Source organism: Ranitomeya variabilis, chromosome 2 (genome assembly GCF_051348905.1).
Source record: "Ranitomeya variabilis isolate aRanVar5 chromosome 2, aRanVar5.hap1, whole genome shotgun sequence".
Classification (NCBI taxonomy): Eukaryota; Metazoa; Chordata; class Amphibia; order Anura; family Dendrobatidae; genus Ranitomeya; species Ranitomeya variabilis.
Window position 1 is genome coordinate 377,264,513 of NC_135233.1, and position 25,943 is coordinate 377,290,455.

Consider the following 25,943-nt stretch of genomic DNA (forward strand, 5'->3'; position numbering starts at 1 on the left):
TTTCCGGTGTTCTGTGTGTGTTATTTGGTTTTAAATTACTGTTGGGTGGTTGTGTTGTTGCCATTGCCCTCCTACCTTGCACGGTTAATAAAGCAATTTTACTAAAAAGACATAAAGTTATCTTTCTGGATTTATTTCCTCCCCCCTCTTTGTATTAAGTTTAGGATAACTGTCTTGATCCAATACTAGGGCAAAAAAAAAAAAAAAAAACTCATTTGGGAGTTATTTATTCATTATTTTTGGTTATTACGTAATTTTGTTTATTATTCTTCCCAAATGATTTTCTATAGATACTGTTTGCCTTTGGTTACCCCTATTTTTCTTCTATAATATCGATTGAGGCCTAGTCATTAACTAGGCTCTACTCATGATGATGCAAGGGCTACTCAGCATTAAAGGCCGGCCAATTTGAAGGCAAAAGAGGACCAAAGGCATTTATAAGAAGACTGGATGACCAGGCTGGGACCAGCGTGAAAGGACAGGTGAGGGCCAGGAAGAGGCGAGTATAATCTTTTTTCCTTTTTAAACCTTACGTTTGTTATGCTCTAGGGTCCGAAGAGGCCATGGTCTGCAGCCATTATGCTGAATTGTAAAGGATCAGGAAGAGGACAATAAAATAATATATAATATTTTGCCCTTCCAGCCACTCACTTGTACCCCAGCACAGCCGCCGCCTGGTCATCTGATCCTCTTCTGGGTGCCTCTGGTCCTCTTTCAATGTCACAATGGTCTTCGACACCTCCAACACTGATTAGACCTTGATGATTACTCGGGGCGACACACTTCATGACTGCGCATGGGGCCTAATTACTGACTAGGCCTCAAAATGTTGCAAGGCTAAATCAGCGCAGAAGGCCAGTGTCCAGATGGAAGAGGACCATAGGCTTCTAAAAGAGAATTGGACATGGTAGAGAGTTGTGTAGAGCAACAGGTGAGGGATGGGGAGAGGTGAGTATAATTTTTTTAAAACCAAAGCAGGAACAGTTGTGGCAATTAGGGCGCAGTTTGTCAGGATAGCCAAGTGGTCTATGGCGTCAGTCTCAAGAGTAAATTCTTCTACTACATTTATACTCTTGGGTCACAAGTGAGCATAGTAAGGATTATTCAATTTGCATCCAATAATTTGATGTCAATCGAATTTTCTGTCAAATTTGAAATTTGGCAGATTCATTCATTTCTAGTTGTTACTGCACACATCACTTAATCAAAAAGGAATAAAATGTATTTACTTTTTTAATCAACCTATAAGAAAATGTGAGTGATTGTCTCCAAAGCTACTACCGAAAGGGGTTGTCTTCTGCTGGACATTTAGGACCTATTATACGGTCACAGCCTAGCCCGCCCTATGATCCTTTGGCTAAAAATTTTAGGAGGAAGAGGGATCACTGACTAGAAGCTGAAGTAGACCAGGATTAAGCACTGACTAATACTTTCACTAGAGATCTGAAGGACTATCTGTGACCTAATACTTGCCATCTGTCATCAGCAGTATTACATTTCTTGTTTCCAGGAACTTTTTGGGATCTCTCGTATTTTCCAGTGACAACATGTTGTGAGTTTCATTCAGGGCAGCCCGAGTATTCGTTCCCAGTTTATCTGCATGTGCTTTTTTGAAAAAACAAAACAAAAAAAAAACAGATTTATACATGTTAGCTTTGTACCAAGCTTATTATGGAAAGCTCATCGCTTCAAGAGTGGAAGGGTGATTTAAAGGGTTATTACAGAGAAGATAACACACTTTGTACTACATCAACTTGTTAGGAGGGTCTCTTAGACCAGTGATTTTCAACCTTTTTTGAGCTGCGGCACACTTTTTATACTTAAAAAATCCCGGGGCACACCACCAACCAAAATTGCACAAAATGACACTAAAACAGTACATATTCTACATATAGTTAATAATATAGATTCTAAATGTATTTATACTCACTCAGTGTGAAACCTGGGCCTGTTTCGATAAACACAAAAGGGATATCCTGGCAGGAATGGTGGAAAGACACACACGAAGCTCTTCCTCAACAATTCTCAGTCTCTCCCTGTTTTTAGTTTTTTTTTGTGCACATGCCCTAACCCTACCCCTAACCCTACCCCTAACCCTACCCCTAACCCTACCCCTAACCCTACCCCTACCCCTAACCCTAGTTCTAACCCTAGTTCTAACCCTAACCCTAGTGGAAAAAAAAATATTTTCTTTTTTTTTATTATTGTCCCTACCTATTTTTTTTATTTTGATCACTGTGATAGGTTATATCTCAGTAATCAAAATATACCTGGAACGAATCTGCCAGCCGGCAGATTCGGCGGGCGCACTGCGCATGCGCCCGCCATTTTGGAAGATGGCGGCACCCATGGAGAAGACGGACGGACACCGGGAGGCCCGGTAAGTATGAGGGGGGGGATCTGAGCATGGGGGGTAGATCGGAGGACGGGGGGTGGCATCGGAGCACGGGGGGAGCGGGCAGGAGGACGGGGGAGTGGACAGGACGATGGAGGGGAGCGGAGCACCGGACGGAGGACCGGAGAGGAGATCGGTGGTGGTGGGGGGGTACATAAGTGTTTCCAGCCATGGCCGATGATATTGCAGCATCGGCCATGGCTGGATTGTAATATTTCACCAGTTTTTTAGGTGAAATATTACAAATCGCTCTGATTGGCAGTTTCACTTTCAACAGCCAATCAGAGCGATCGTAGCCACGAGGGGGTGAAGCCACCCCCCCTTGGGTGAAGTACCACTCCCCCTGTCCCTGCAGATCGGGTGAAATTGGAGTTAACCCTTTCACCCGATCTGCAGGGACGCGATCATTCCATGACGCCACATAGGCGTCATGGGTCGGATTGGCACCGACTTTCATGACGCCTACGTGGCGTCAAAGGTCGGGAAGGGGTTAATGAGCTGTTGCTGACTTAATGATTATACACAGCATTATTGGCGGGCATTACCTTGGCGGCGGGCAAATGCGAGAGTCTCTCCGCTCTCAGGACGACGCGCCGGCCTCGGTGACGTCATTAAGGCTAGGTTCACATTGCGTTAGTGGGTGATCGCTAACGGACAGCGTTGCACGGCGAAAATGTTGCAATTAACGCCGTGCAACGGGTCCGTTAGCGCACCCATTGACAGCAATGTAAATTTTGCCTGTAGCGCATCACTAGCGCGTGTCTTTTTCGGCTCGCGCTAGCGATGTGCCGTTCTTTTGTAGCGCGCCGCGGACGCTGCTTGCAGCGTCCGCGGCGCGCCCGAGGTCCGTTCCCCGCTCTCGCAGATCGGGGATCTGCGAGAGCGGGGACGTTAGCGCGACCCCTAAACGCGGCCCCTACAAAAACATTGCGTTAGCGCAATCCGCAAGCGCTAGCGCTAAACGGATTGCCCTAACGCAATGTGAACCTAGCCTAAGTCGCGCGAGCGTTCAAAGCTCGCGCATGTGTTATTCCGTGACTGCGCATCGCTGCGCATCGCTGCGCATTGCCGGGGAACAAAACAAAGGGGGCACCATAGTTTGGGGAACTTTCCCCGCGGCACACCCGACCATGTGTCGTGGCACACTAGTGTGCCGCGGAACACTGGTTGAAAATCACTGTCTTAGACAATGCTGGGATCTTCAGTTATCACTTGTTATTTGTGGCAAGAAGTGGTTAGTTTTCCTGCAATGCCACCACAGGGCAACATAAGTATTACGTTGTGTCCATTCAGATGAATGGATCGTCTGTGTAAGCAGGACAGGACAAGTCCTCCAGAACGAAAGACTCTCTATCATCCCGTCGCCACACGCCTTTAAGGGCTAACACATGCAAACATGAAACACAGAAATTTAACTGCATTACTGCACTAAAAATATGAAAAATGAGAGCGTTTAGCGCATAAAAAAGGCCAATTTTATGTGTTCCTGATAGCCACTTTACGGCATCTCTCTTATATCAGTTCCTACGCTTTCCTTCCTCGCTGAGAATACCTCTCATGAGACTAACATTCTCTTTCTCTATGGAGGGGTACTAGACCTGCTACAATTAAGACATCTGTGACTAGGAGGCGGAGTGCTCGGTCAGAAGGTTAGACAATACATTTGAAAAATGAAAAATGAAATGAAAAACCCCTCCATAGAGAAAGAGAATGTTAGTCTCATGAGAGGTTTTCATAGGTACCCATTCACATGGAGACGTTTATTCTCAGCGAGGAAGGAAAGCGTAGGACCTGATATAAGAGAGATGCCGTAAAGTGGCTATCAGGTACACATAAAATTGGCCTTTTTTATGCGCTAAACGCTCTCATTTTTCATATTTTTAGTGCAGTAATGCAGTTAAATTTCTGTGTTTCATGTTTGCATGTGTTAGCGCTGCAGTGTGCTGCCTTTTTTGCTTGACTGTATAGGAGTTGGTGACTCTGAGGTTCAGCACCTGTTCACACTTGATCTATGTTTGGATGTGACGGTCAGTTTTTTCAAATGTATTGTCTAAGCTTCTGACCGAGCACTCCGCCTCCTAGTCACAGATGTCTTAATTGTAGCAGGTCTAGTACCCCTCCATAGAGAAAGTGAATGTTAGTCTCATGAGAGGTTTTCATAGGTACCCATTCACATGAAGACGTTTATTCTCAGCGAGGAAGGAAAGCGTAGGACCTGATATAAGAGAGATGCCGTAAAGTGGCTATCAGGTACACATAAAATTGGCCTTTTTTATGCGCTAAACGCTCTCATTTTTCATATTTTTAGTGCAGTAATGCAGTTAAATTTCTGTGTTTCATGTTTGCATGTGTTAGCGCTGCAGTGTGCTGCCTTTTTTGCTTGACTGTATAGGAGTTGGTGACTCTGAGGTTCAGCACCTGTTCACACTTGATCTATGTTTGGATGTGACGGTCAGTTTTTTCAAATGCCACACGCCTTTAGACTGAAGTTACACTATCGTATAAAAAATCGCAAAAAAAACTACAAGAAGCAAAATAAGCATAAACCTTGCTGTAACTAAATAAGAAAAAAGTAAATGTGTATCTGAATAACGCAGGATTCTTAGTAATACAGTTTTTAAATAAAAAAAATAGCATAAAAGCCATCCCACCATCGACAAGGTAACCCTGATCAGGATGGTCCTACGCTATCTAATATTAAAAACCTTACCATGTGTCAGAGTTGACCTCAATGTGTGAATAAGGGCTGACAAAAGGACCGAGTCCTGACTTGTGGACACCAGTCTAGAGAAGTTCTTAAATGTAGTTTCCATCTCAAGGGAGGGAGGCCACACCCCGGCTTGCACAGAAAGCAAAAATACAAAGAAAAAACACAAAAATTGAGCTTGGTTTAAGTTGGAATACATGCAGCACATGTTCACATTGGCCATAAAGCATAGAAAACCATAAGGTTTTTAATATTAGACGCCGTAGGACCGTCCCGATCAGGGGCACCTTGTCGACGGTGGGATGGCTTTTATGCTATTTTTGATCAAAAACCCTATTACTAGGAACCCTGTGTTATTTAGATGCACTTTTGCTTTTTACTTATTTAGTTACAGCAGGGTTTATGCTTATTTTGCTTCTTGTAGGTTCTTTATGCTTTATGGCCAAAGTGAATATGCGATAATGTGCTGTAAGTATACCAACTTAAACCAAGCTCAATTTTTTTGTCTTTTCTTTGTATAAAAAATCCGTCTGAAGTTGAAACAGAAAAGTAGGAAAAGTGTCATGAGAGTGCAATGCGATCTTTCTCACCTAGCATCTGTTCTACATGCAGTTCGTTTTTAACATCATCTTTTACATACTGTAATTCTCTATGCAATTTAAAGCTAGTTTACAAACTAATAAAGCATTCTTATATATAGATATACAGTGTTTCGCCTTACTTAATATATTAAATACATAAATAAATACATTTAAAAATACGAGGGGTCCCCCCTATTTTTTGATAACCAGCCAATATTATTATTATAAGGCTGGGAAGGTCTATGGTTATTGGGCCCTTCCCAGCCTAAAAATACAATTCTGAGCCACCCCAGAATTGACGGGTTACATTAGATGCGCCAATTCTGGTGCTTTGCCTGGCTCTTCTGGATTGCCCTGGGGTGATGGCAATCGGGGTAATGATAGTTGGGGTTGATGACAGCTGTGATTTCTCGAAAATCATAGCTGCCATCAACCTTCGGGGTTAGTAATGGAGAGGTGTCTATCAGATACCCCCATTAATAACCCAGTATTTAAATACTCCCCACACAATCCCTGGTTGACCAATTTATTTAAAAAAACAAATAAAAAAAACAATGCAGGTCCGCTGTTGTCAAGGGAATTGGTCTTAGTCCACCGAACTTGCTGTAGTCCACAAATACCCGAAAGACATAAAAAGCGAGAGAAATAAACAATGCACTCTCCCTCATTCACCAGTTTATTCCCAAAAAAGTTGCCATGCAGATCCGATGTAGTCCAGTATTCCTTGAATTCGGTGTCGTCGACTGCAAATAGCAGGAATTATATTGCTATTCACAGGGGCTGACGTCACCGCTAATTAGAGTTGCCGGCTCCCAAGTGACCCAGCATCTCTGAGCAGCAGTAATGTCAGTAACTACACCACTCATCAGAGTCGCAGAGTCTCATAGAGGGCAGTGTGACTCGGCAGCTCTGAACAGCAGTGGCGTCAGTAACTATACTGCTATTCACAGTCCCGACACCAGATTCAAGGAACCCTAGACTATGTTGGGAATAAATTGGTGAACAAAGGAGAGAGTATTGTTTATTTTCTACCTTTTAGGTATCCGTTGGTGAACTATGGCGGATTCGGTGGACTACGGCGGATTCCCTGGACAATGGGGACCTGTTGTGTGTGTCTTAGTGATGGGGGGTCTAATAGACACCTCTCCATTACTAAACCCAGAGGTTGATAGCAGTTCTGATTTTTGACAAATCACAGCTGTCATCAACCTCAACTATCATTACTCCGAGTGCCATCATACCAGGGCAATTGGGAAGAGTCAGGCAAAGCACCAGAATTGGCGTATCTCATGTGATGTGCCAATTCTGTAGCAGCTGCAGGCTAGTATTTTTATGCTGGGAAGGGACAAATAACCATGGACCTCCCCAGCCTGATAACATAAATCCGCAGCTGTCTGCTTTACCTTGGCTGGTTATCAAAATTAGTGGGGAACCCATGTCAAGTTTTTAAAATTATTTATTCATTTATTTAATAGGTTAAATAAAGGGGGCTAAACAACTTTTAGTGTCACATGAAAGACACTAAAGGGTGCTAGTTTATTATATGTAGGGGGCTTGTGACATTTATTTTCCTCTTGTATGAATGAGCCCTTATGTAATGGCTTGTATGGACATGGGTCCTCTAAATTATAATCTCTTCAATTATTATTCAATAGTGTGCTAGCTTTTGTGCTTTTTTATATAATTAATTAAGTTATTGGGAAGATGACGTGAGCTCCATTACCTGTGTACTTAAATTCTTTAATCCTCTCGATGACTGCGTCCGCGTCCACACTGTCATCATCAGACAGTAGCATAATGGGTTTTGCAAATGATGCGTACGAGATGACAGCATAGCGAGGGGTAAAGTCAAAGCTGGATATCTGTAACAGATATTGATATGTGAATCAATATAAAAAGTCTATACACCCCTGTTAAAATGCCAGGTCACGTAAAAAAAAAATCATACTGAGAAGAATAATTTCAGAACGTTTTCCACCTTTAATGTCGCCCATAATTTGTACAAATCCAATGAGAAACAAACTGAAATCATTTTGAGGAGAGAGATAAAAATAACAAAACTAAAATATGGTGGGTGTATAAGTGTAAACACCATCCTATGGGATGTGGTTGTGTTCAGAATCCAATCACATGTAAATTCATGTTACATAGTAGTCAGTACACGGCCACAATCATTTACAAAGATTCTGATTAACCTCATACAAACTTTAGCTGTTCTGGGAGAATTTTCTTAGTATTTTCTTAGTTGCATTTTACAGCAGAAGCCATAAACAGCTGACAACACAGCAAAGGGATCTCACTGTTGTAAGTTATTATCCAGGAAAAGGTTACAAAAATGTTTCCAAGGCATTAGATATGCTGTACAGCTCTGGCAAAAATCAAGAGACCACTGCAAAATGTTCAGTTTGTCTGTTTTTTCTCTTTATAGGTATATTTTTGAGTAAAATGTAATTTGTTTATTTATTCTAAAAAAACTGATGAGAACATGTCTCCGAATTTCCAAGCAATAAATTTTGTATTTTTTTCTGACAAAGAAAAATGGTCAAAATTAAAAAAACAGGGATTTCAGACCTCAAATAATGCAAAGAAAACAAGTTCATAATCATTTAGAAACAACAATACTAATGTTTTAACTCAGGAAGAGTTCAGAAATCAATATTTTGTGGAATAACCATGATTTTTAGTCACAGCTTTCATGCGTCTTGGCATGCTTTCCACCAGTCTTTCACACTGCTTCTGGCGCAAACATTTAAGCTGTTCTTTGTTTGATGGCTTGTGACTATCCATCATCCTCTTGATTACATTCCAGAGGTTTTGAATGGGGCTCAGGTCTGGAGATTGGGCTGTCCATGACAGGGTTTTGATGTGGTGGTCTCTTAATTTTTGCCAGAGCTGTATAATGGGACACTGAAAACTGTCATGAAGAAGTGGCTTAAATTTTGCACCAAGAGTGACTTTACATTGAACTAGACGTCCCTCAAAAATTGATGAAAATCAGAGAAGAAAATTGGTTTCGGTATGTTGCCAAGAGGGCTAGAGCAACATTAAAGAAGCTGCATGAATTTCTGGCAAGTTCTGGTTGTACAGCAGAAGCTGTAAACAGCTGACAACACGGCAAAGGGATCTCACTGTTGTAAGTTATTATTCAGGAAAAGGTTACAAAAATGTTTCCAAGGCATTAGATATACAATGGGACACTGAAAACTGTCATGAAGAAGTGGCTTAAATCTGGCACCAAGAGTGACTTTACCTAGAATTAGACGTCCCTCAAAAATTGATGAAAATGCGAGAAGAAAATTGGTTCGGTAGGCTGCCAAGAGGGCTACAGCAACATTAAAGAAGCTGCATGAATTTCTAGCGAGTCCTGGTGGTGTATTTCACGTGATACTAATCTCCCATATTCTTCATACAGTATGTCTTGGCCCGTGGGGTAGGATTGAAAGATGAAAGACTTTTTTTTACAAAGAAAAACATCCAACACAAGCACATCAGGTGCTGTAGTGGCGCCAGTGATATGCTAGCACCTAAGGATTACAACAACCAACCAAAAATCAATTTTATATTGTGTAGTCGGGGGTTGTGCCAAATAGATGTTATCCCCTATTGATAGCGCTGGACTCATGCAATAATACTATAAAGAATGAATTGAGTGGAGGTGATCATGCTTAACCTCTGCTTCATTCAGACGAGACTCGGGAAAGCCCTGTTTTTGTGATTGGTGGTACCCTCTGCTGTCAATAAGTTATGCCCTATCCTCTCTAGTACTTGGTACAAACTCCTTTAGGATGTGTCACGGTACATATATGCAGCGCCCCAGAGTCCTGGTCGTTGCAGTAACGTCGCTCTGCCACTAAGGGGAGTGATGTTACGTCTGATTGCACTAAAGGAGTTCACCTGATCAGGTAACACACACTACACTTCACACTCCGGCCACCAGGGGGAGTGGTTCTATCTAGTAGGCCACTCCTCACACTCTGGTAAAACTGGGGGTTGGACAGGAAGAGAGTGAGAACTAACTGGGGAGAGCTAGAGAGAGGACCTGTCAGGGATGGGATCCTGGCAGACTCCTAACAGCAGCACAAACCAGTGAGCAACGGGAATACAGAAAAGAGGCAATAGGACCAGAAGGAGTCGTGCTGTAAGATGGAGGCAACATCCTTCTGAGGTGCAAGCAGTCGGTGGCCGGAACGCCGAGCAAGTAAGAGACTCTAAGCATTACTGCAAACCACGGCAGGACAGCCAATTATAGGTTGGCTGTCTCACCCAAATCACCTAAGCAGACAACGGAGGCAGTTGTGGGAGAGGGGCGACTCTAGGGTCCCGGAAGAACTCCAGGCCTACCCCGTCATACGGGTGCGTCCTACCATATCACCTGGGGGACGGAGAGAACGATTATCGGAGACAGACAGAACCAGTTGTGAGGACTATCCCGGGAGCTCAGCAGGGAAGGACTACAACACACAGGCGCTAGAAGGTAGACACTGATTCCCACCTGTTAAGGAAACTCCTGATGTGCCTTCGGACCGGCCGGTCTCAGGCAGCCCTGTTAACAGCGCTCTGGACTGAGGACCCTGAAACCTTCAGTAAAGAGGTAAAGAGACTGCACCCCTGTGTCCTTGTGATTGATTGCGTCCTGCACCACACACCGAACTGTCATCCCTTTATTTGGGCGCCCCTCAGCAGGGTCACGGATCGGGCCTAGCCACCGTGACAACCCCAGAACAGAGACTCAGAGGCCTGGTACCGGGTACCCCTCGGCCCTGCGGAGGTGGGGGCGCTGCAAAAACTTGGCGTCACGAACAGGATCTACTTAAGCCTGAAGAATCAGGTCATGTGTGCCTTGGAACTGTGATTTACTGTGCTTGGACTGTGCTTTATTGCAAGAACTGTGTGTTGCCAATTGCCGCCAAGAGTTCCCGCCACGATTCGCATTGCCATGCACGGAGGGAGGAGCCTTAGCTTCGTGGGCAGAACCGGCCAAAAGAAGCGCGGAACGAGAAAGCGCGGTAACGTGCCAATCCCGGAAGAGGAACTCCGACCTCTAGCAGGTTAGTGGAGGAGGGGCCAGCCATGTCAGAGTCGGGAGGAGCGGAGGAAGAGGCCGCAGCCGGGGACGCAGGGGCACCTCCGGGCCCCGCAGCGGGCGACGCCGTGGCCCTAGTACAACCACCGGTTGCCGCAGAACCCGCTGCCCCCCTCAGCCAGTCGGACACTGCCGCTAACACAAAAGCTATAATGCCCTTCTCTATGCCGTACCTGCCCGGAGCGGCCTGGCTCCCATGATACTCTGGGGAGTCGCATACATTCACTGACTTTAAGGAAGGGATCTGCAGCCTGCTCGAGTTCTATCCCCTGACAGAGCCTCAGAAGGTCCATATGATAATCGGCCAACTCTTTGGGGCGGCTCTGAGAGAAGTGAAGTCCTGGCCCGCCGCGGATAAGGGAACGGCACAGCAGATTTTTACCAAGCTTAAAGCCACCTTCGATACCCGTACTGCTACAGAAATTAAACTGACTTTCTATGGATGCAAACAGAGACCGCAGGATAGGTTACAAACTATGCCCTTAATCTCCAGGAGGCGCTGCGGGCCATTAAGCAGAGTGACCCCGGCAGTATGCAAGATGAGGATAAACTTCTGAAAGAGCGGTTCATTGAGGGGCTCCTGTGCAATCACCAAAGGAGCCAATTACACTTCCTGGCTATGCAGAATCCAGACTTGACTTTTGCGCAATTCAAAGATAAAGCTATCCAGGCATTGCAGGAGCGACAGCCCAGCCGCGCAATACCACCCAGGCGCCCCGCTCTCACATACCACCAGGAGGTGGCGTCAGATGCCCCAGTTGCCGCCGAGGCCGACGCCCAGAGCCTAGAGGACGACTCCCCCGCAGGACTTCGCCTCCAAATGCAGGAGCTGACCAAGAGCGTTGCTGCCCTGGCCCGGACGGTACAGTCCCTACAGGAGGCCCCCAAGGAGAAGATCCAGCTGGCCTCCAGACCAGAGGATGTCCCTTGGATGCGACAGAGGAGGACTCCGCCGACCCGAGGCCGGAACGACAATCGCTTCCATCAGGACGGACGACCCATTTGCCGCCGCTGCCATCAGGTGGGCCACCTTGCCAGGTACTGTCCTTTAAACGAGCAACCCCTGGGGCAAAGGGCCAACCCCCAGGAGTAGGACGGTCAGGCCCGCAGCATTGGAGAGCCAAATACGTTGGAGGGCGACCAGTTCTTCCTGTAGTGGTTGACGGTATCCCCCTGAACGCTTTGCTGGACACCGGTTCTCAGGTGACGACTATGCCTTACGTGCTCTATAAACGGTATTGGGAGGACACCGACATTACTCGTGGCCCTGATGACGATTTCACCATAATAGCCAGTAATGGTCAGCCGTTGCCACAGGTGGGGTATAAAGAGGCCACCATCAAGGTGGGGCGGGTGGAATTGAAAGCCCAAGGGATTGTGATTGTTGATATTGACCGCCGAGAATGTAATCCCCTGATGACTATGGGTACTAATGTTATAGAAAATTGTCTTGCAGAAGTCATTGTTTTGTTGCAACAGGTAGCAGAAACCGCTGGTCACAGTGAACAACGCGCCCTGCAAAAAGAAATCAGAGCTCTGATGCAGAGACAGCAGGTAGAGCTGACTGGTGGTGAGATTGGCCGTGTCACTGTGAGTGATTCAAACCCCATCGCGATACCCCCTAGGAGTGAGTTGTTAATATGGTGTCGGGCAGCCATAGGCCTCAGGGGTAAGGACTACCAGGCCTTAGTGGAACCCGTATATTCAGACAATAGGCCTACTGTTCTGACCGCCCGGGGGGTGGTTGATGTCTGCCAGGGGAGGGTGCCCGTACGTGTCCTCAATTGTGGGGAGGAAGAGGTTCACCTCACCAAGTATACCACGCTCGCCAAACTGTTCACTGTCAATAATAGCGTGATACAGACACCTGAACCCTTGGTCCCGTCAAACGTGGCGGAGGACAACGGTTCTGCAGAGCACTCGAAAGACTGGTGGCGGGAATTGCATGTGGGCACTGACTCTACCCCATCCCATCAAAAACAGGGGGCTTACAGGGTGGTTCACTAGTACGAGCAGGTATTCAGCAAACACCCTTCAGATTTTGGGCAGGTGAAAGGGATCCAACATCATATCCCCACGGGAGATCACCGACCCATAAAAGAGAGATATCGCCCTGTACCCCCAGCTCATTACCAGTGTGCCAAGGACATGTTGCGGGAAATGAAGGAGGCTGGGGTGGTGAGAGACAGCTGTAGCCCCTGGGCAGCTCCCTTAGTCCTTGTTAAAAAGAAAGATGGTACAATGAGGATGTGTGTTGATTACAGGCAGTTGAACCGCATTACACATAAGGACGCATACCCACTGCCCAGGATAGAGGAGTCTCTGGCTGCCTTAAAATCTGCTAACTACTTCTCTACCTTAGATCTCACCAGTGGGTACTGGCAGGTTCCTGTGGTGGAGGCGGACAAAGAGAAGACGGCCTTCACGACACCAATGGGTCTCTGCGAATTCAACTACATGCCCTTCGGATTGTGCAATGCTCCAGGGATGTTCCATAGGATGATGGAGTGCTGCCTGGGGCACAAGAACTTTGAAACCGTACTGCTGTATTTGGATGATGTCATCGTCTTCTCTAAGACCTACGAAGACCATCTGAAGCACCTGGCTGAGGTGTTTGAAGCCCTGTCCAGCTTTGGCTTAAAGGTGAAACCGTCCAAATGCCATCTGCTGAAACCAAAAGTGCAGTACCTGGGCCATGTGGTGAGCGCCGAGGGAGTGGCCCCAGACCCCGACAAGATCACGGTGATCCAGGACTGGCCAAAGCCCAGCAACCTTCACGAAGTCCGGCAGTTCCTCGGGCTGGTAGGCTATTACCGGAGGTTCATCAAGGACTTCACCAAGAAGGCTGCGCCCATGCAAAACCTGTTGGAGGCCAAACAAAGAAGACCAAGGGGAGGAACACCCCGTTTGATTGGAACAAGGAGCTAGAGGAATCCTTCACTTGCTTAAAGTCGGCACTGACGGGAGAAGAGGTACTGGCCTACCTCGAATACGATCAACCGTTCGTGCTGTACACGGATGCCAGCAATGTAGGACTGGGAGCCGTGCTGTCCCAGGTCCAGAAAGGCAAAGAGAGGGTAATCGCTTACACCAGCAGGAAACTTCGTCCCACGGAAAGGAATCCTGACAATTACAGCTCCTTTAAGCTGGAATTCCTTGCCATCGTCTGGGCAGTGACAGAGAGGTTCAAACACTACCTGGCCTCCGCGAAATTCACCGTCTTCACGGATAACAATCCGCTAACGCATCTAGATACCGCCAAACTCGGGGCCTTGGAGCAGCGGTGGATGGCCCGGCTGTCCAACTAGGATTTCACCATCAAGTACCGGGCAGGACACAAGAATGCCAATGCCGATGCCTTGTCCCGAATGCCCAATTTGCCAGAAATGGGAGAAGACCCGGAGGCCCTTGAAGAGGTGGAGCTGCCTGCATTCCATCGCCAAAGCCACTCAGAACTCTCATCATGTGAAGAACAGGCACAAGAACCAACCGGATGCCACGCTGAATCCCCTGCCCCATCACGGATGGGTGGAAACCCAGGATGGTGACCCCGCGGTCCGTCGGGTGAAAGAGCTCTTGACGCAGGTAGGGTTGCATCCCGGCCCAGATGATCCACAGGAAACCCAACAGTTGTGGAAGGGGAGAAGCAAACTGTTTATCCATGATGGCAAGCTGTGCAAGAGGAGCATCGACGCACGCACTCATGAATTGGTGTGGCAGATAGTGGTGCCAAGGCGAGATGCGCCCATGGTTCTGGGAGCCTACCTCGATGGAGCCGGACACTTCGGATGGAGGAAGCTAGAGAAGCTACTCCGAGGGAGGTTCTATTGGGTTGGCATGAAGAGAGCCATTGAGAAGTGGTGTCGGGAGTGCGGTCCATGTAGCCTACGCAGGAAGGACCGTGGCAGCCAACGGGCTCCCCTGCGGCCTATCATCACCAAACGGCCGCTCGAACTGGTCGCGCTGGATCATGTGAAGCTGACACCTAGCCAGTCAGGCTATACCTACGCTCTTACCATTGTAGACCACTACTCCAGATTTTTGGTGGTTGTACCTGTCAAGGATCTAACGGCCAGGACTGCCGCCAAGGCCTTCCAGCAGTACTTTTGTAGGCCCCACGGCTACCCGGAGAAGGTGCTGACCGATCAGGGACCGGCATTCGAAGCAGAAGTGTTCCAAGAGTTCTGCCAACTGTACGGGTGTAAGAAGATTAGAACTACCCCGTACCATCCTCAAACCAATGGGATGTGCGAAAAGATGAACCAAGTGGTGATCGACTTATTGAAGACTTGCCCGTAGAGGAACGGAACCTGTGGCCGACAAAGCTGCCTGACTTGGTGGATATGTACAATCACATCCCAGTAAATTCTACCAACTGTACTCCAGCGTACCTGATGCGAGGAAGGTCTAGCCAGTTACCCGTTGATCTGGACATGGGGGTCCTAGTCCCCGAAGATACCTCGCCGGATGCAGATTGGGACGCAGAAAGGCAGCGAAGGTACCGCAGAGTACAGGAGTGTGTGGAAAGAAGTCTCGCCAAGGCTAGGCAGAAACAAGAAAGGGACTATAACCAGCACGCTCCCGCGTTTCCCCTGGCACCTGGTGAGCAAGTACTCAAACGAAAGAGGAGACTACACAAGCTCGATGACCAATGGGAAGCGGAACCGTATACCATCCTGCCATCCGATTTCGACAACACGAAGGTCTGTCTCATCAGCAAGGACGGAGGGGAGACCTCGACAGCGATATCCAGGGATCACCTTAAGGTCTGCCCCGATAGTTGAGAGAGAGGGACCCGGTCCCAGGAGTCTCCCCGCCTGTGGAAAAGGAGAAGATGATCCACACCGTCCTTGGAGACTTTCCCCAGTCCTGGACTCAGATAAACCAGGCCATCGTGGTCCCTGTTCTAACATTCCACCAGCCGGACCCACCAGAAACAATGGTGGTACCAGATCATCCCGCCCCGCAACCTCAACAAGCCCTATCTGAAGATACCGTGCCGACCGTTGAACCGGCAAATCCTCCCTCTGCTATCGGCGAGCCTGCCGTACCCACTGTTGCTGGCAGCCGCAGCCCTGAGAGCTTCAGCCTGCCAGTGCTACCCAGATTCACTAGAAGTCTAGCTAGCAGGCAGTACACTACACCGGGGGTAGCAAGTATAGTGGGCCCTGTTAGGCCGGTAGCAACCCCTGTGCTGCGAAGGTCCACACGCAGCACTCAGAATCAAAGTCCCCTCCGCTACAAAACTTAGAAGTATTAAGGAGGGCTGTTATTTAGTTGAAAATGTTTGTGTATATATCTTCTGTTACAGGTTTGAAAAAAAAATAAAAAATGGACAACGGAGTAATGGACAGTGAATTGCTCCAAAAACTTCTAAATGGGGACCCCTTTGTTTACCCGGGGTCCCCGCTGTTTCAACCACTGAACTGAGAGTCATAAACTGTGCATGACCTAACCTTTGCAACGTTCAAGAGTCCTCACCTCCCATAAAGGGAAGCACTGTTAAATTTGACTGTTTATGATATTCCAAATTGTTGTGTGTTTCCTGTTAACATGTATTGTTGTTCTTGTTTTTTTTCCAGTCCGGGAGTACTGGATTTAACCGGGGGGGAGTGCAGCGCCCCAGAGTCCTGGTCGTTGCAGTAACGTCGCTCTGCCACTAAGGGGAGTGATGTTACGTCTGATTGCACTAAAGGAGTTCACCTGATCAGGTAACACACACTACACTTCACACTCCGGCCACCAGGGGGAGTGGTTCTATCTAGTAGGCCACTCCTCACACTCTGGTAAAACTGGGGGTTGGACAGGAAGAGAGTGAGAACTAACTGGGGAGAGCTAGAGAGAGGACCTGTCAGGGATGGGATCCTGGCAGACTCCTAACAGCAGCACAAACCAGTGAGCAACGGGAATACAGAAAAGAGGCAATAGGACCAGAAGGAGTCGTGCTGTAAGATCGAGGCAACATCCTTCTGAGGTGCAAGCAGTCGGTGGCCGGAACGCCGAGCAAGTAAGAGACTCTAAGCATTACTGCAAACCACGGCAGGACAGCCAATTATAGGTTGGCTGTCTCACCCAAATCACCTAAGCAGACAACGGAGGCAGTTGTGGGAGAGGGGTGACTCTAGGGTCCCGGAAGAACTCCAGGCCTACCCCGTCATACGGGTGCGTCCTACCATATCACCTGGGGGACGGAGAGAACGATTATCGGAGACAGACAGAACCAGTTGTGAGGACTATCCCGGGAGCTCAGCAGGGAAGGACTACAACACACAGGCGCTAGAAGGTAGACACTGATTCCCACCTGTTAAGGAAACTCCTGATGTGCCTTCGGACCGGCCGGTCTCAGGCAGCCCTGTTAACAGCGCTCTGGACTGAGGACCCTGAAACCTTCAGTAAAGAGGTAAAGAGACTGCACCCCTGTGTCCTTGTGATTGATTGCGTCCTGCACCACACACCGAACTGTCATCCCTTTATTTGGGCGCCCCTCAGCAGGGTCACGGATCGGGCCTAGCCACCGTGACAACCCCAGAACAGAGACTCAGAGGCCCAGTACCGGGTACCCCTCGGCCCTGCGGAGGTGGGGGCGCTGCACATACATTGTCGGCACAATTACTGCACGGTGCATTATTTGCAGTGTATGGTGGTAGTAGCACTGTATAACTGTATGGCAGTATTACATAGTATAACATAAGGCGGCACACTAGTATGGCACTATATGGTATAGTTACATTGCAGGACAGCAGAAGGTGAGCCATTATCACACAGGTCCTGTATAAAGTAGCCTAAGAGGGTAGCGACCGTCTACATATATTCTCCGTACCTTTTCTATGAACACTTCACTGATTTCCTTTGCGATTTCAAAGTTGTTTGGTCCGACGCTTTTAGAGGCATCGATGATGATGAAGATGTTCATGAGACCTCCTTCTTTCACTCCTATTTTACGAACAGCCTCCCCTATGCGAAAAATAAAAGAAGTGTCAGGATCTGTATATCTGTCCTAATATGAGCGGTGGCCCTCGGGGGCCCCTTTTAATCTGCGGAAAGTAAAATGCTTACAGTAGAGCACCTCCTCAATGGCTCGCCCATCTAGTGTGCCAATAGAAACCAGTATGACCCAAATCTATCACCTTAAGAGACCTGTCACCAGGTCAAAACTGTCTAGTTTTTGCTCTTATCTTATTCCCGCTTCCCCCTTGAATTTTGTGTTTTATTTATTTGTATTATTTAGAATCCCCTATAGGGTTCCAGCTATAAGGGCCTTTATCTTTAGGGCTAATTTTTACGGTCTTTACAAAGGTGGAGGGGGCTGGCTCACAAGATAATAATGCAGCAGAAGGTAGCAAGTATTTGCGACGTGTAAAGGAAATTATAGATTTTTTTTTAAAATATTTAAAAAATATAAATCTGAAAATTGTGACATGCATTTGTATTCCTCCCCCTTGAGTAAATATTTTGTAGGACCACCTTTCTCTGCAATTACTGCTGCAGTCTGTTGGGGTCTGTCTCTACCAGCTTTCCACATATAGAGGTGACATTTTTGCCCCTTCTTCTTTGCACACTCGCTGTCACTCAGTGAGATTGAATGGAGACATCTGTGATCAGCAATTTTCACGTCTTGTCACAGATTCTCTGGGATTTAGGTCTGAACTTTGGGCCAGTCACACACATGAATATGCTTTGATCTAAACCGTCCATTGTAGCTCCAGCAGGATGTTTAATGTAGTTGTCCTGCTGGAAGGTGAGACTGTGCCCCAGTACCAAGTCTTTTTCAGCCTCTAACAGGTTTTCATCCAGGATTGTCCTATATTTAGCTTCATCCATCTTCCCATCAACACTAACCCCCTTCTCTGTCCCTGCTGAAGAAAAGTCTCCCCACAGCAGGATGCTGCCACCAACATGTGTGACTGTGGGGATGGTGTTTTCAGGGTGATGTGGAGTTTTAGTTTTCCACCACAGATACAATTTTTCATTTAAACCAAAAAGTTCTACTTTGGTCTGATCTGACCAGAGCACCTTCTGCCACATGCTAACTGTGTTCCCCTATATGGCTTTTTGCGAACTACAAATAGGACTTCTTATGGTTTGCTTTCATCAATGAATTTCTTATTGCTACTCTTCCATAAAGGTCAGATTTGTGGAGTACACGGCCAATAGTTGTCCTGTGGACAGATTCTCCCACCTGAGCTGTGGATCTCTGCAGCACCTCCATACTGACCATGGGCCTCTTGGCTGTTTCTCTTATTAGTGCTCTCCGTGCTTGAGATGTCAGTTTAGGTGGATGGCCATGTCTTGGTAGGTTTGCAGTTGTGCCATACGTTTTCCATTTATAGATGATGGATTGAACAGTGATCTGTGAGATGTTCAGAGCTTGGGTTATTTTTCTCAACTCTATCCCTGACCTGTCTGGTGTGTTCCTCTGTCTTCATGATGCTGTTTCATCCCTAATGTTCTCAAACCTCTGAGGCCTTCACAGGCCTTCATGGAGTACTGTGTCCAGTTTTGGGCACCGGTGCTCAGGAAGGATATAATGGAACTAGAGAGAGTACAAAGGAGGGCAACAAAGTTAATAAAGGGGATGGGAGAACTACAATACCCAGATAGATTAGCGAAATTAGGATTATTTAGGCTAGAAAAAAGACGACTGAGGGGCGATCTAATAACCATGTATAAGTATATAAGGGGACAATACAAATATCTCGCTGAGGATCTGTTTATACCAAGGAAGGTGACGGGCACAAGGGGGCATTCTTTGCGTCTGGAGGAGAGAAGGTTTTTCCACCAACATAGAAGAGGATTCTTTACTGTTAGGGCAGTGAGAATCTGGAATTGCTTGCCTGAGGAGGTGGTGATGGCGAACAGTCGAGGGGTTCAAGAGAGGCCTGGATGTCTTCCTGGAGCAGAACAATATTGTATCATACAATTATTAGGTTCTGTAGAAGGATGTAGATCTGGGGATTTATTATAATGGAATATAGGAATGTAGGCTGAACTGGATGGACAAATGTATTTTTTCGGCCTTACTAACTATGTTACTAACTATGTTACTAGAACAGCTGTAGTTATACTGAGAAGAAATTACACACAGGTGGACTTAATTTACTAATTATGTGACATCTGAGCTCAATTGGATACTCAAAATTTTATTTAGAAGTTTCAGACTACAAGGGGCTTAATACAAATGCACATCACAATTTTCAGATTTATATTTTTAAAATAATTAGAAACCTCAAATCATTTCCTTTACACAACACAAATACTTGCAACTTTGTGTTGGTATCACATAAAATCCCGATAAAATATGTTTAAGTTTGTGGGTCTATCGTGAAAAATGTTGAGAAGTTCATGGGGTTTGAATACTTTTTCAAGGCACTATATATGACTAACTTTCTTATCTAAAAAACTAGCGCTTGAAGGTTCTCTAAGAATTGTTATTACTTGCGGTTTACTAGATAATTGCTATTTGAATGTTATTTATATAGGGAATGGAAGAAGCTTTTCTTTTATCACAAAGTTTGAGAAAAAAAGACTTTAATTTGTTAATTCTATGGGAATTTTTTGCAATTAAATTTTTGTATTTTTTGGTTGTTTTCTTTTCTCTTGTGGGAAGGAGAGAATGGGTGGGCAGTCATGATGTATTTAATTAATATCTATTAACAAAATGTTCCTGAGTCTCAATGATAGTGTTACACACGGATCATGGTGATCTTATAGATTGCTCTAAGACCGTCCTGTTGAGGTGTCTGGTGACAGGGGTCACACGTGCTCAGTAGCTCAGTCCCATCTCCTGGATCCTCCTACATGGGAGGTGTAATAATTGATGCTAATCTACAGATCGCAAATAAGAATCAGGGGATTCTTCTTACTTGCATAAGGCATGCAGGAAAAAAGTACTACATCTCCTTGAAAATGAGTCTTTAAAAGTAGGAATATACACCTTGAAGGGGTAATCACCCAAAAATAACAAGATATCATCACCTATCTATAGGACATTATATACTATTTATCATAACTTAATGGACATGCATGACCACCATTCCATTCTCTTCTATGAATTTATAAAAATGGGAGTGCGCATGCGTGACCACCACACCATGAATGAACCAGAGGACGAGCATGCACACTACTGATTCATTCACACGGCGGATGCTGAACCTCCTTTCTCATGATCGATGGTGGTCACATCGGACTGACCCCACTAATTCTTCTCTCACCTATCCTATAGATGTTGCTGGTAGGACAACCCCTTTAATACAGAACCTTTAATCTACGCTTCTTCTCCGGCTCTTCTTAGCAAATCTCATCTACTCCTTTCATGAACTCATTTACTGAAAGATACATTTTCCCAGTGCAAACTAAACATCAGCTCTCTCCTCAGAGGAAGCCCGAGTGGCAAATAATCGTGGACCCTGGACCCTGCCCTGTTTGCTCTGCTTACTTGACTGCCATATCTAATATTTGAGCATTTCTTGTTTACTGCCAGTCCAACTCCCGCTATAGCATAGGTATCTGCCCCATTGTAGAGTTCATGTACTGTTCTCCTACCTTCTTCTTTATCTTTGTCTGATGATTCAATAGTTTCAGAAAGGGAGGAAGAGAAAGTTTCTGCCACTTCCTCGGGGGTATCAAATGTATACCAGTCTGTGGAAGAAAAAAACACCTTACACATATAGCCGGGATCTATTACTTAAAGGGGTTTTATGATATTATAAAAGAAACCCTTGTTCTTTTCCATAGACAGAACTACAGTTTCTCATAGTTGTATTTCATTTCTCCCCTCCTTTTGTGTTTGCAATTTTCTACATTGAAAGTTTTTGGAGGTTATGGACTCTTTTGCAGCCAATTTTTATTGCTCCAAATTCATCAAACCAAAATAATAAAGTCTACAGTTATGTGTATGGAGCGCCTACGTAGACCTTATGCGTCACCATGGTGACAAACTACAAACAAACTGTAGTCTGACCCTGAAATCATGTCTTACTCCACTTTATCTGCCCCCCTATAGGAAGTAAATGAAAAGGCAGAAGATGGAAATAAGCACAGGAGTGCAGGATCTGACTACACAGGGTTTGTTTGTAGTCTGTAACCATGGAGACACTTTTGTTTATTTTAGCTCAACTTAATCTCAAACAAGTATATGATATTAGCCCAAAAATTCAGACAGGGTAATTGTAGGATAAGACAAACGGATTAGGAAAAGTAAAAGATGAATAATGGAAAACTACACAACAAGTCGACCAGCTTATTCCATAAACAGTACATGATCTTACATCGGCAGGACGGTTCTGCCCCGGACCAACGCTTGTTCTCCATACACACTCTCTCCTTAGAGCCGAACATACGAAGATTCTGATGGCATTTATACGTCACTTTGTGCTCAATCTTGTAGGAAGTGCCTACTTTTGTAGCTCCGATGGGTATTCCTGGATTTGGACAGTCGCCCTCTGTATGTGGGTAAATGTGTGGAACACAAAAGGGAGTCGAATAGGATTAGAACTTGCAAGTGAACTACAAAGAGAGAAATCAGCAGAGGATAATATAGTATAGTAGTATAGTTTTGTGCTTTTGTTGCTTTCATTAGCATTTACTTACAGCCACCACTAGAGGCAGCACAGTACATACAGATATTCATACTTCTCTAGGAGTTCAATACTTGCTGTTGGCTCCCCCTAGTGGTGGCTGCAGGCTGCTAGAATTTTATTTTTTGACCCTGTGTGATGCACCCAATCTAAGTTTTGTTATGGAAACTTATGATTTTTGTGCACAAATATCAAAATAGGTAAAGAAAATCAATCTGAATCCATACCTTCCTTGCAAATAGTGCTCATTGATGCTCAGACAGCCCTCCTGACTTTACAGAAGCATTCAGATGGATCACATTACTCTCCTGCCGGGGTCTACCAGGCCTGGACCTGTATTCCAACTCCATAGGCAAGAAATAATCCAGAGCTGAGCTGCCATAACTCTTACTCATTGCCCGAGAAGAGTGGGACCAAGAGGAGGGCGTAGTCTAGATGTATTTGTTATTAATACCTGTGTTTACATGGGTTGTCCATGTTATTAAAACAGTGGCTTAAGAGTAGGAGCACTATAATGTCAAATAATGAATTATTACTCACCCATTAAGCCCCCTGCAATTATTATGATTTTATTATTATACCTGTTTTATTATATAATTTATTAGAATATTTTACTTGTTTTTACTGTATAATTACACAGGTCTGCAAAGACAAAATTGTTATATACTTTTGATTGCTGAACTCAGTAAAAATATCGAAAAATTCCATCATGTACAGCTTTTTCACAAACACTGACTCCATTGGCTTTTTCTTGCACCATACTTTGACCCCTTTACGGGACTTTTGGTGAATGATTTTGGTGTCATTAGATTGGTTAGAAATGAATGGACACTGTTCTGCGATTGACTGCTGTGGGCAGAGAAGACTTTCTTAACCCAGCTACCAAAGAGTGTGGTGGTGTCTATAGCATCCAATCATAGCATATCTTTCATTTTATCTCACCAGTACAAGAAATGAAAGCTGGGCTGTAATTGGTTGTTATGGGTAGTAAAGACAAATCTTAACAGTGTGGTGGTGCCGATAGCAACCAATCAGAGCACAGCTTTCATTTTACCTCAGCAGTATAAGAACTGAAAGTGGTGACTGGTTGCTATTTGATGCCAAGGCAGATTTTCTTTTAGACAGCGTTCATAAGAGTGTGGTGGTGTGTGTACCACGATTCCTTTCAGTATTTAGTGGTTGTTAGGGATTAAGCTTCTGTTTCTAACAACGTGATCAAAATGGCTACAAGGGGGTGTCGTAATTCATCCGACAACTTTTCCTATATTTCTACAGTAGTTGCTGTGTTGAAACCACAAAGGATCATCACGGACTTCTTTAGAAAAGCGTATTATGTGTACTTTGGTGTAAAACTAGGTGATGAATACAAGTTGTGGGCTCCAGAACCATATGTATTGTGTTCTGTTTGTGTAGAAGAACTACCACAGTGGTCTAAAGAGAAGAAAGAGAGCTTTTGTTTTGGCATGCCTATGATTTGGAGGGAACCGCAAAATCATAGTGATGACTGCTACTTTTGTACGTACAATGTGGAGGGATTCAACCTTAAAAATAAGAAGGAAATGATATACCCGAACCTCCCTTCAACGATTCGCCCTGTGCATCATGGTCTAGGAATACCTGTCCTTTCACTTCTTGAGAAACTTGAAGATACACCTGATTCACAAGATTCATAACAAGAAGGCAGGATTCTGAGGAAGACTTTCACGCTCGAATTAAATGATTTAGTCAGGGACTTGGACCTTCCTAAACATTCTGCAGAACCTTTCCCCTCTAGACTAAAGTAAAAGAACCTGCTAGTTCCTAGTACCTGTTTTTCATGGTACAGAAACAAAGAAAATGAACTCCTTCCATACTTTTCTCAAGACGGCGCTTTTCTGTATTGCAGTGATGTTCCTTAGCTGAAGGAAAAAATTTACATTGAGTACACTGTTAGCTACGTGAGACTCTCTATTGATTCATTGCAAAAAAAGACTGAAAGCTGTGCTACTGCACAATGGCAGCAAATATGCTTGAGAGCTTGTAGGGCATTCTGTGCACTTGAAAGAAAGCTATGAGAATTTAGACATTATTCTCAGGAAACTTAACTACGAGGATCAAGGATGTGGTGACCTGAAAGTTCTCTTTTTGCTCCTTGGACAGCAAAAACATGGTGGTGCGACAAGAACATCTTTGCAGCCTAAACTCAAGAACATAGTTATGGAAAGTTTAGTTGATCCCTCTAATTTCTCCTGCCACCACCCCACATTAAGTTTGGACTGTCGAAGCAGTTTGTGAAAGCTCTACCGAAAGAAGGAGAAATCTTTCTTTTAAGTACCTGTGTAGCAAGTTTCAGGGACTTTCAGAGGCAAAACTAAAGGGAGGCATTTTTGTGGGTCACGATATTCAAAAGCTCAAGAAGGCCACCGTATTCGAAGCACAGCTGAAAGCGGTTTAGAAAAGGGATTAGGATTCTTTTAAAGTTGTGAAGAAATTCCTAGGTAACAACAAAGATCCAAAATTAAAGTCCATCGTGGAGAAACTTTGCTGAAACGTTTCAAAGCCTTGGGTTGTCAGATGAATTTGAAGATAGATTTTTTACATTCCCATCATTTGGACTACTTTCCTGAAAACCCTGGTGCTGTTAGCAAAGAGCAAGGAGAAAGATTTCATCAGGTTATCAAGGAGATGGAACGACGATATCTAGGTACATGTAACGTGAACATGGGAGACCACTGCTGGATGCTTCACAGAGAAGATCTGCAGGCCTTGTGTAATAGAAAAGGTATCAAGAGAAGCTTTTACAAGAAAAGGAAAAAGCGTAATAATTGATGCAGGACCAGCTCTATCCTCACCTACTGTATCCTCACCCATCCCTTGTAGATTGTGAGACCTCGCGGGCAGGGTCCTCTCTCCTCCTGTACCAGTCGTGACTTGTATTGTTTAAGATTATTGGACTTGTTTTTATTATCTATACCCTCCTCACATGTAAAGCACTATGGAATAAATGGCGCTATAATAATAAATAATAATACCGTAATAATAATTTCCAATAAAGTTCCATAAATAAATGTTCAATACATTTTTGCATATAATATTGGGTACATTTTTGGCTACCATAAAGATTTATATTGTTCACCTTGCTTGTACATAATTTCATGCATGTGTTGTGCAAAATCCATACATGATTGTTAAAAATAGAAGTTTTTTTATATCATGGCGTAAGAAAACATAGGAATCAGTTAGTCGATATGGCACACCTGTGTCATTACTATGTTATTTTACATATTGTTTTATTCTATTATTTTATTAATTATAATATTTTACTTTTGGTTTTTACTACTTTATTATTATACTTTTTTATTGTATTGTTATTTATTATGATATTTTAGTTGCTGCTTTTACTACATTGTTTACTATAGTTTACTTTCTGTTTTTACTGTTGTTATTATTCTGCTTGTTTTTATGATATTAGATATTTTATTAGTTTACTTTTTTTTTTTTACTATATCTTTATTATTTTACTTGTTTTACTATATTACTTAATATAATATTTACTCTTTCTTTTTGTTATATTATTAGTTATACTATTTCACTTATTGTTATTATTAAATGACTTATTTTT

The 25,943-nt window shown here is 44.7% G+C and overlaps 1 protein-coding gene across 2 annotated transcripts in view; it reads right to left on the minus strand.

The window, feature by feature from the left end:
• LOC143806106 (complement factor B-like) overlaps positions 1-25,943 on the minus strand; it is an 80,006-nt gene that overhangs the window by 47,004 nt on the left and 7,059 nt on the right. For both annotated transcript variants that reach the window (XR_013221394.1, XM_077286063.1), the window contains exons 4-8: positions 22,034-22,207; positions 21,309-21,404; positions 17,587-17,720; positions 7,407-7,545; positions 1,474-1,605 (exon numbers count right to left, since the gene is read on the minus strand). Coding sequence is in view for 1 of the 2 variants with exons in the window: in XM_077286063.1 (XP_077142178.1) it covers positions 1,474-1,605; positions 7,407-7,545; positions 17,587-17,720; positions 21,309-21,404; positions 22,034-22,207 (675 nt within the window). In the remaining variant the exon portion in view is untranslated. The remainder of the gene's footprint in view (positions 1-1,473; positions 1,606-7,406; positions 7,546-17,586; positions 17,721-21,308; positions 21,405-22,033; positions 22,208-25,943) is intronic.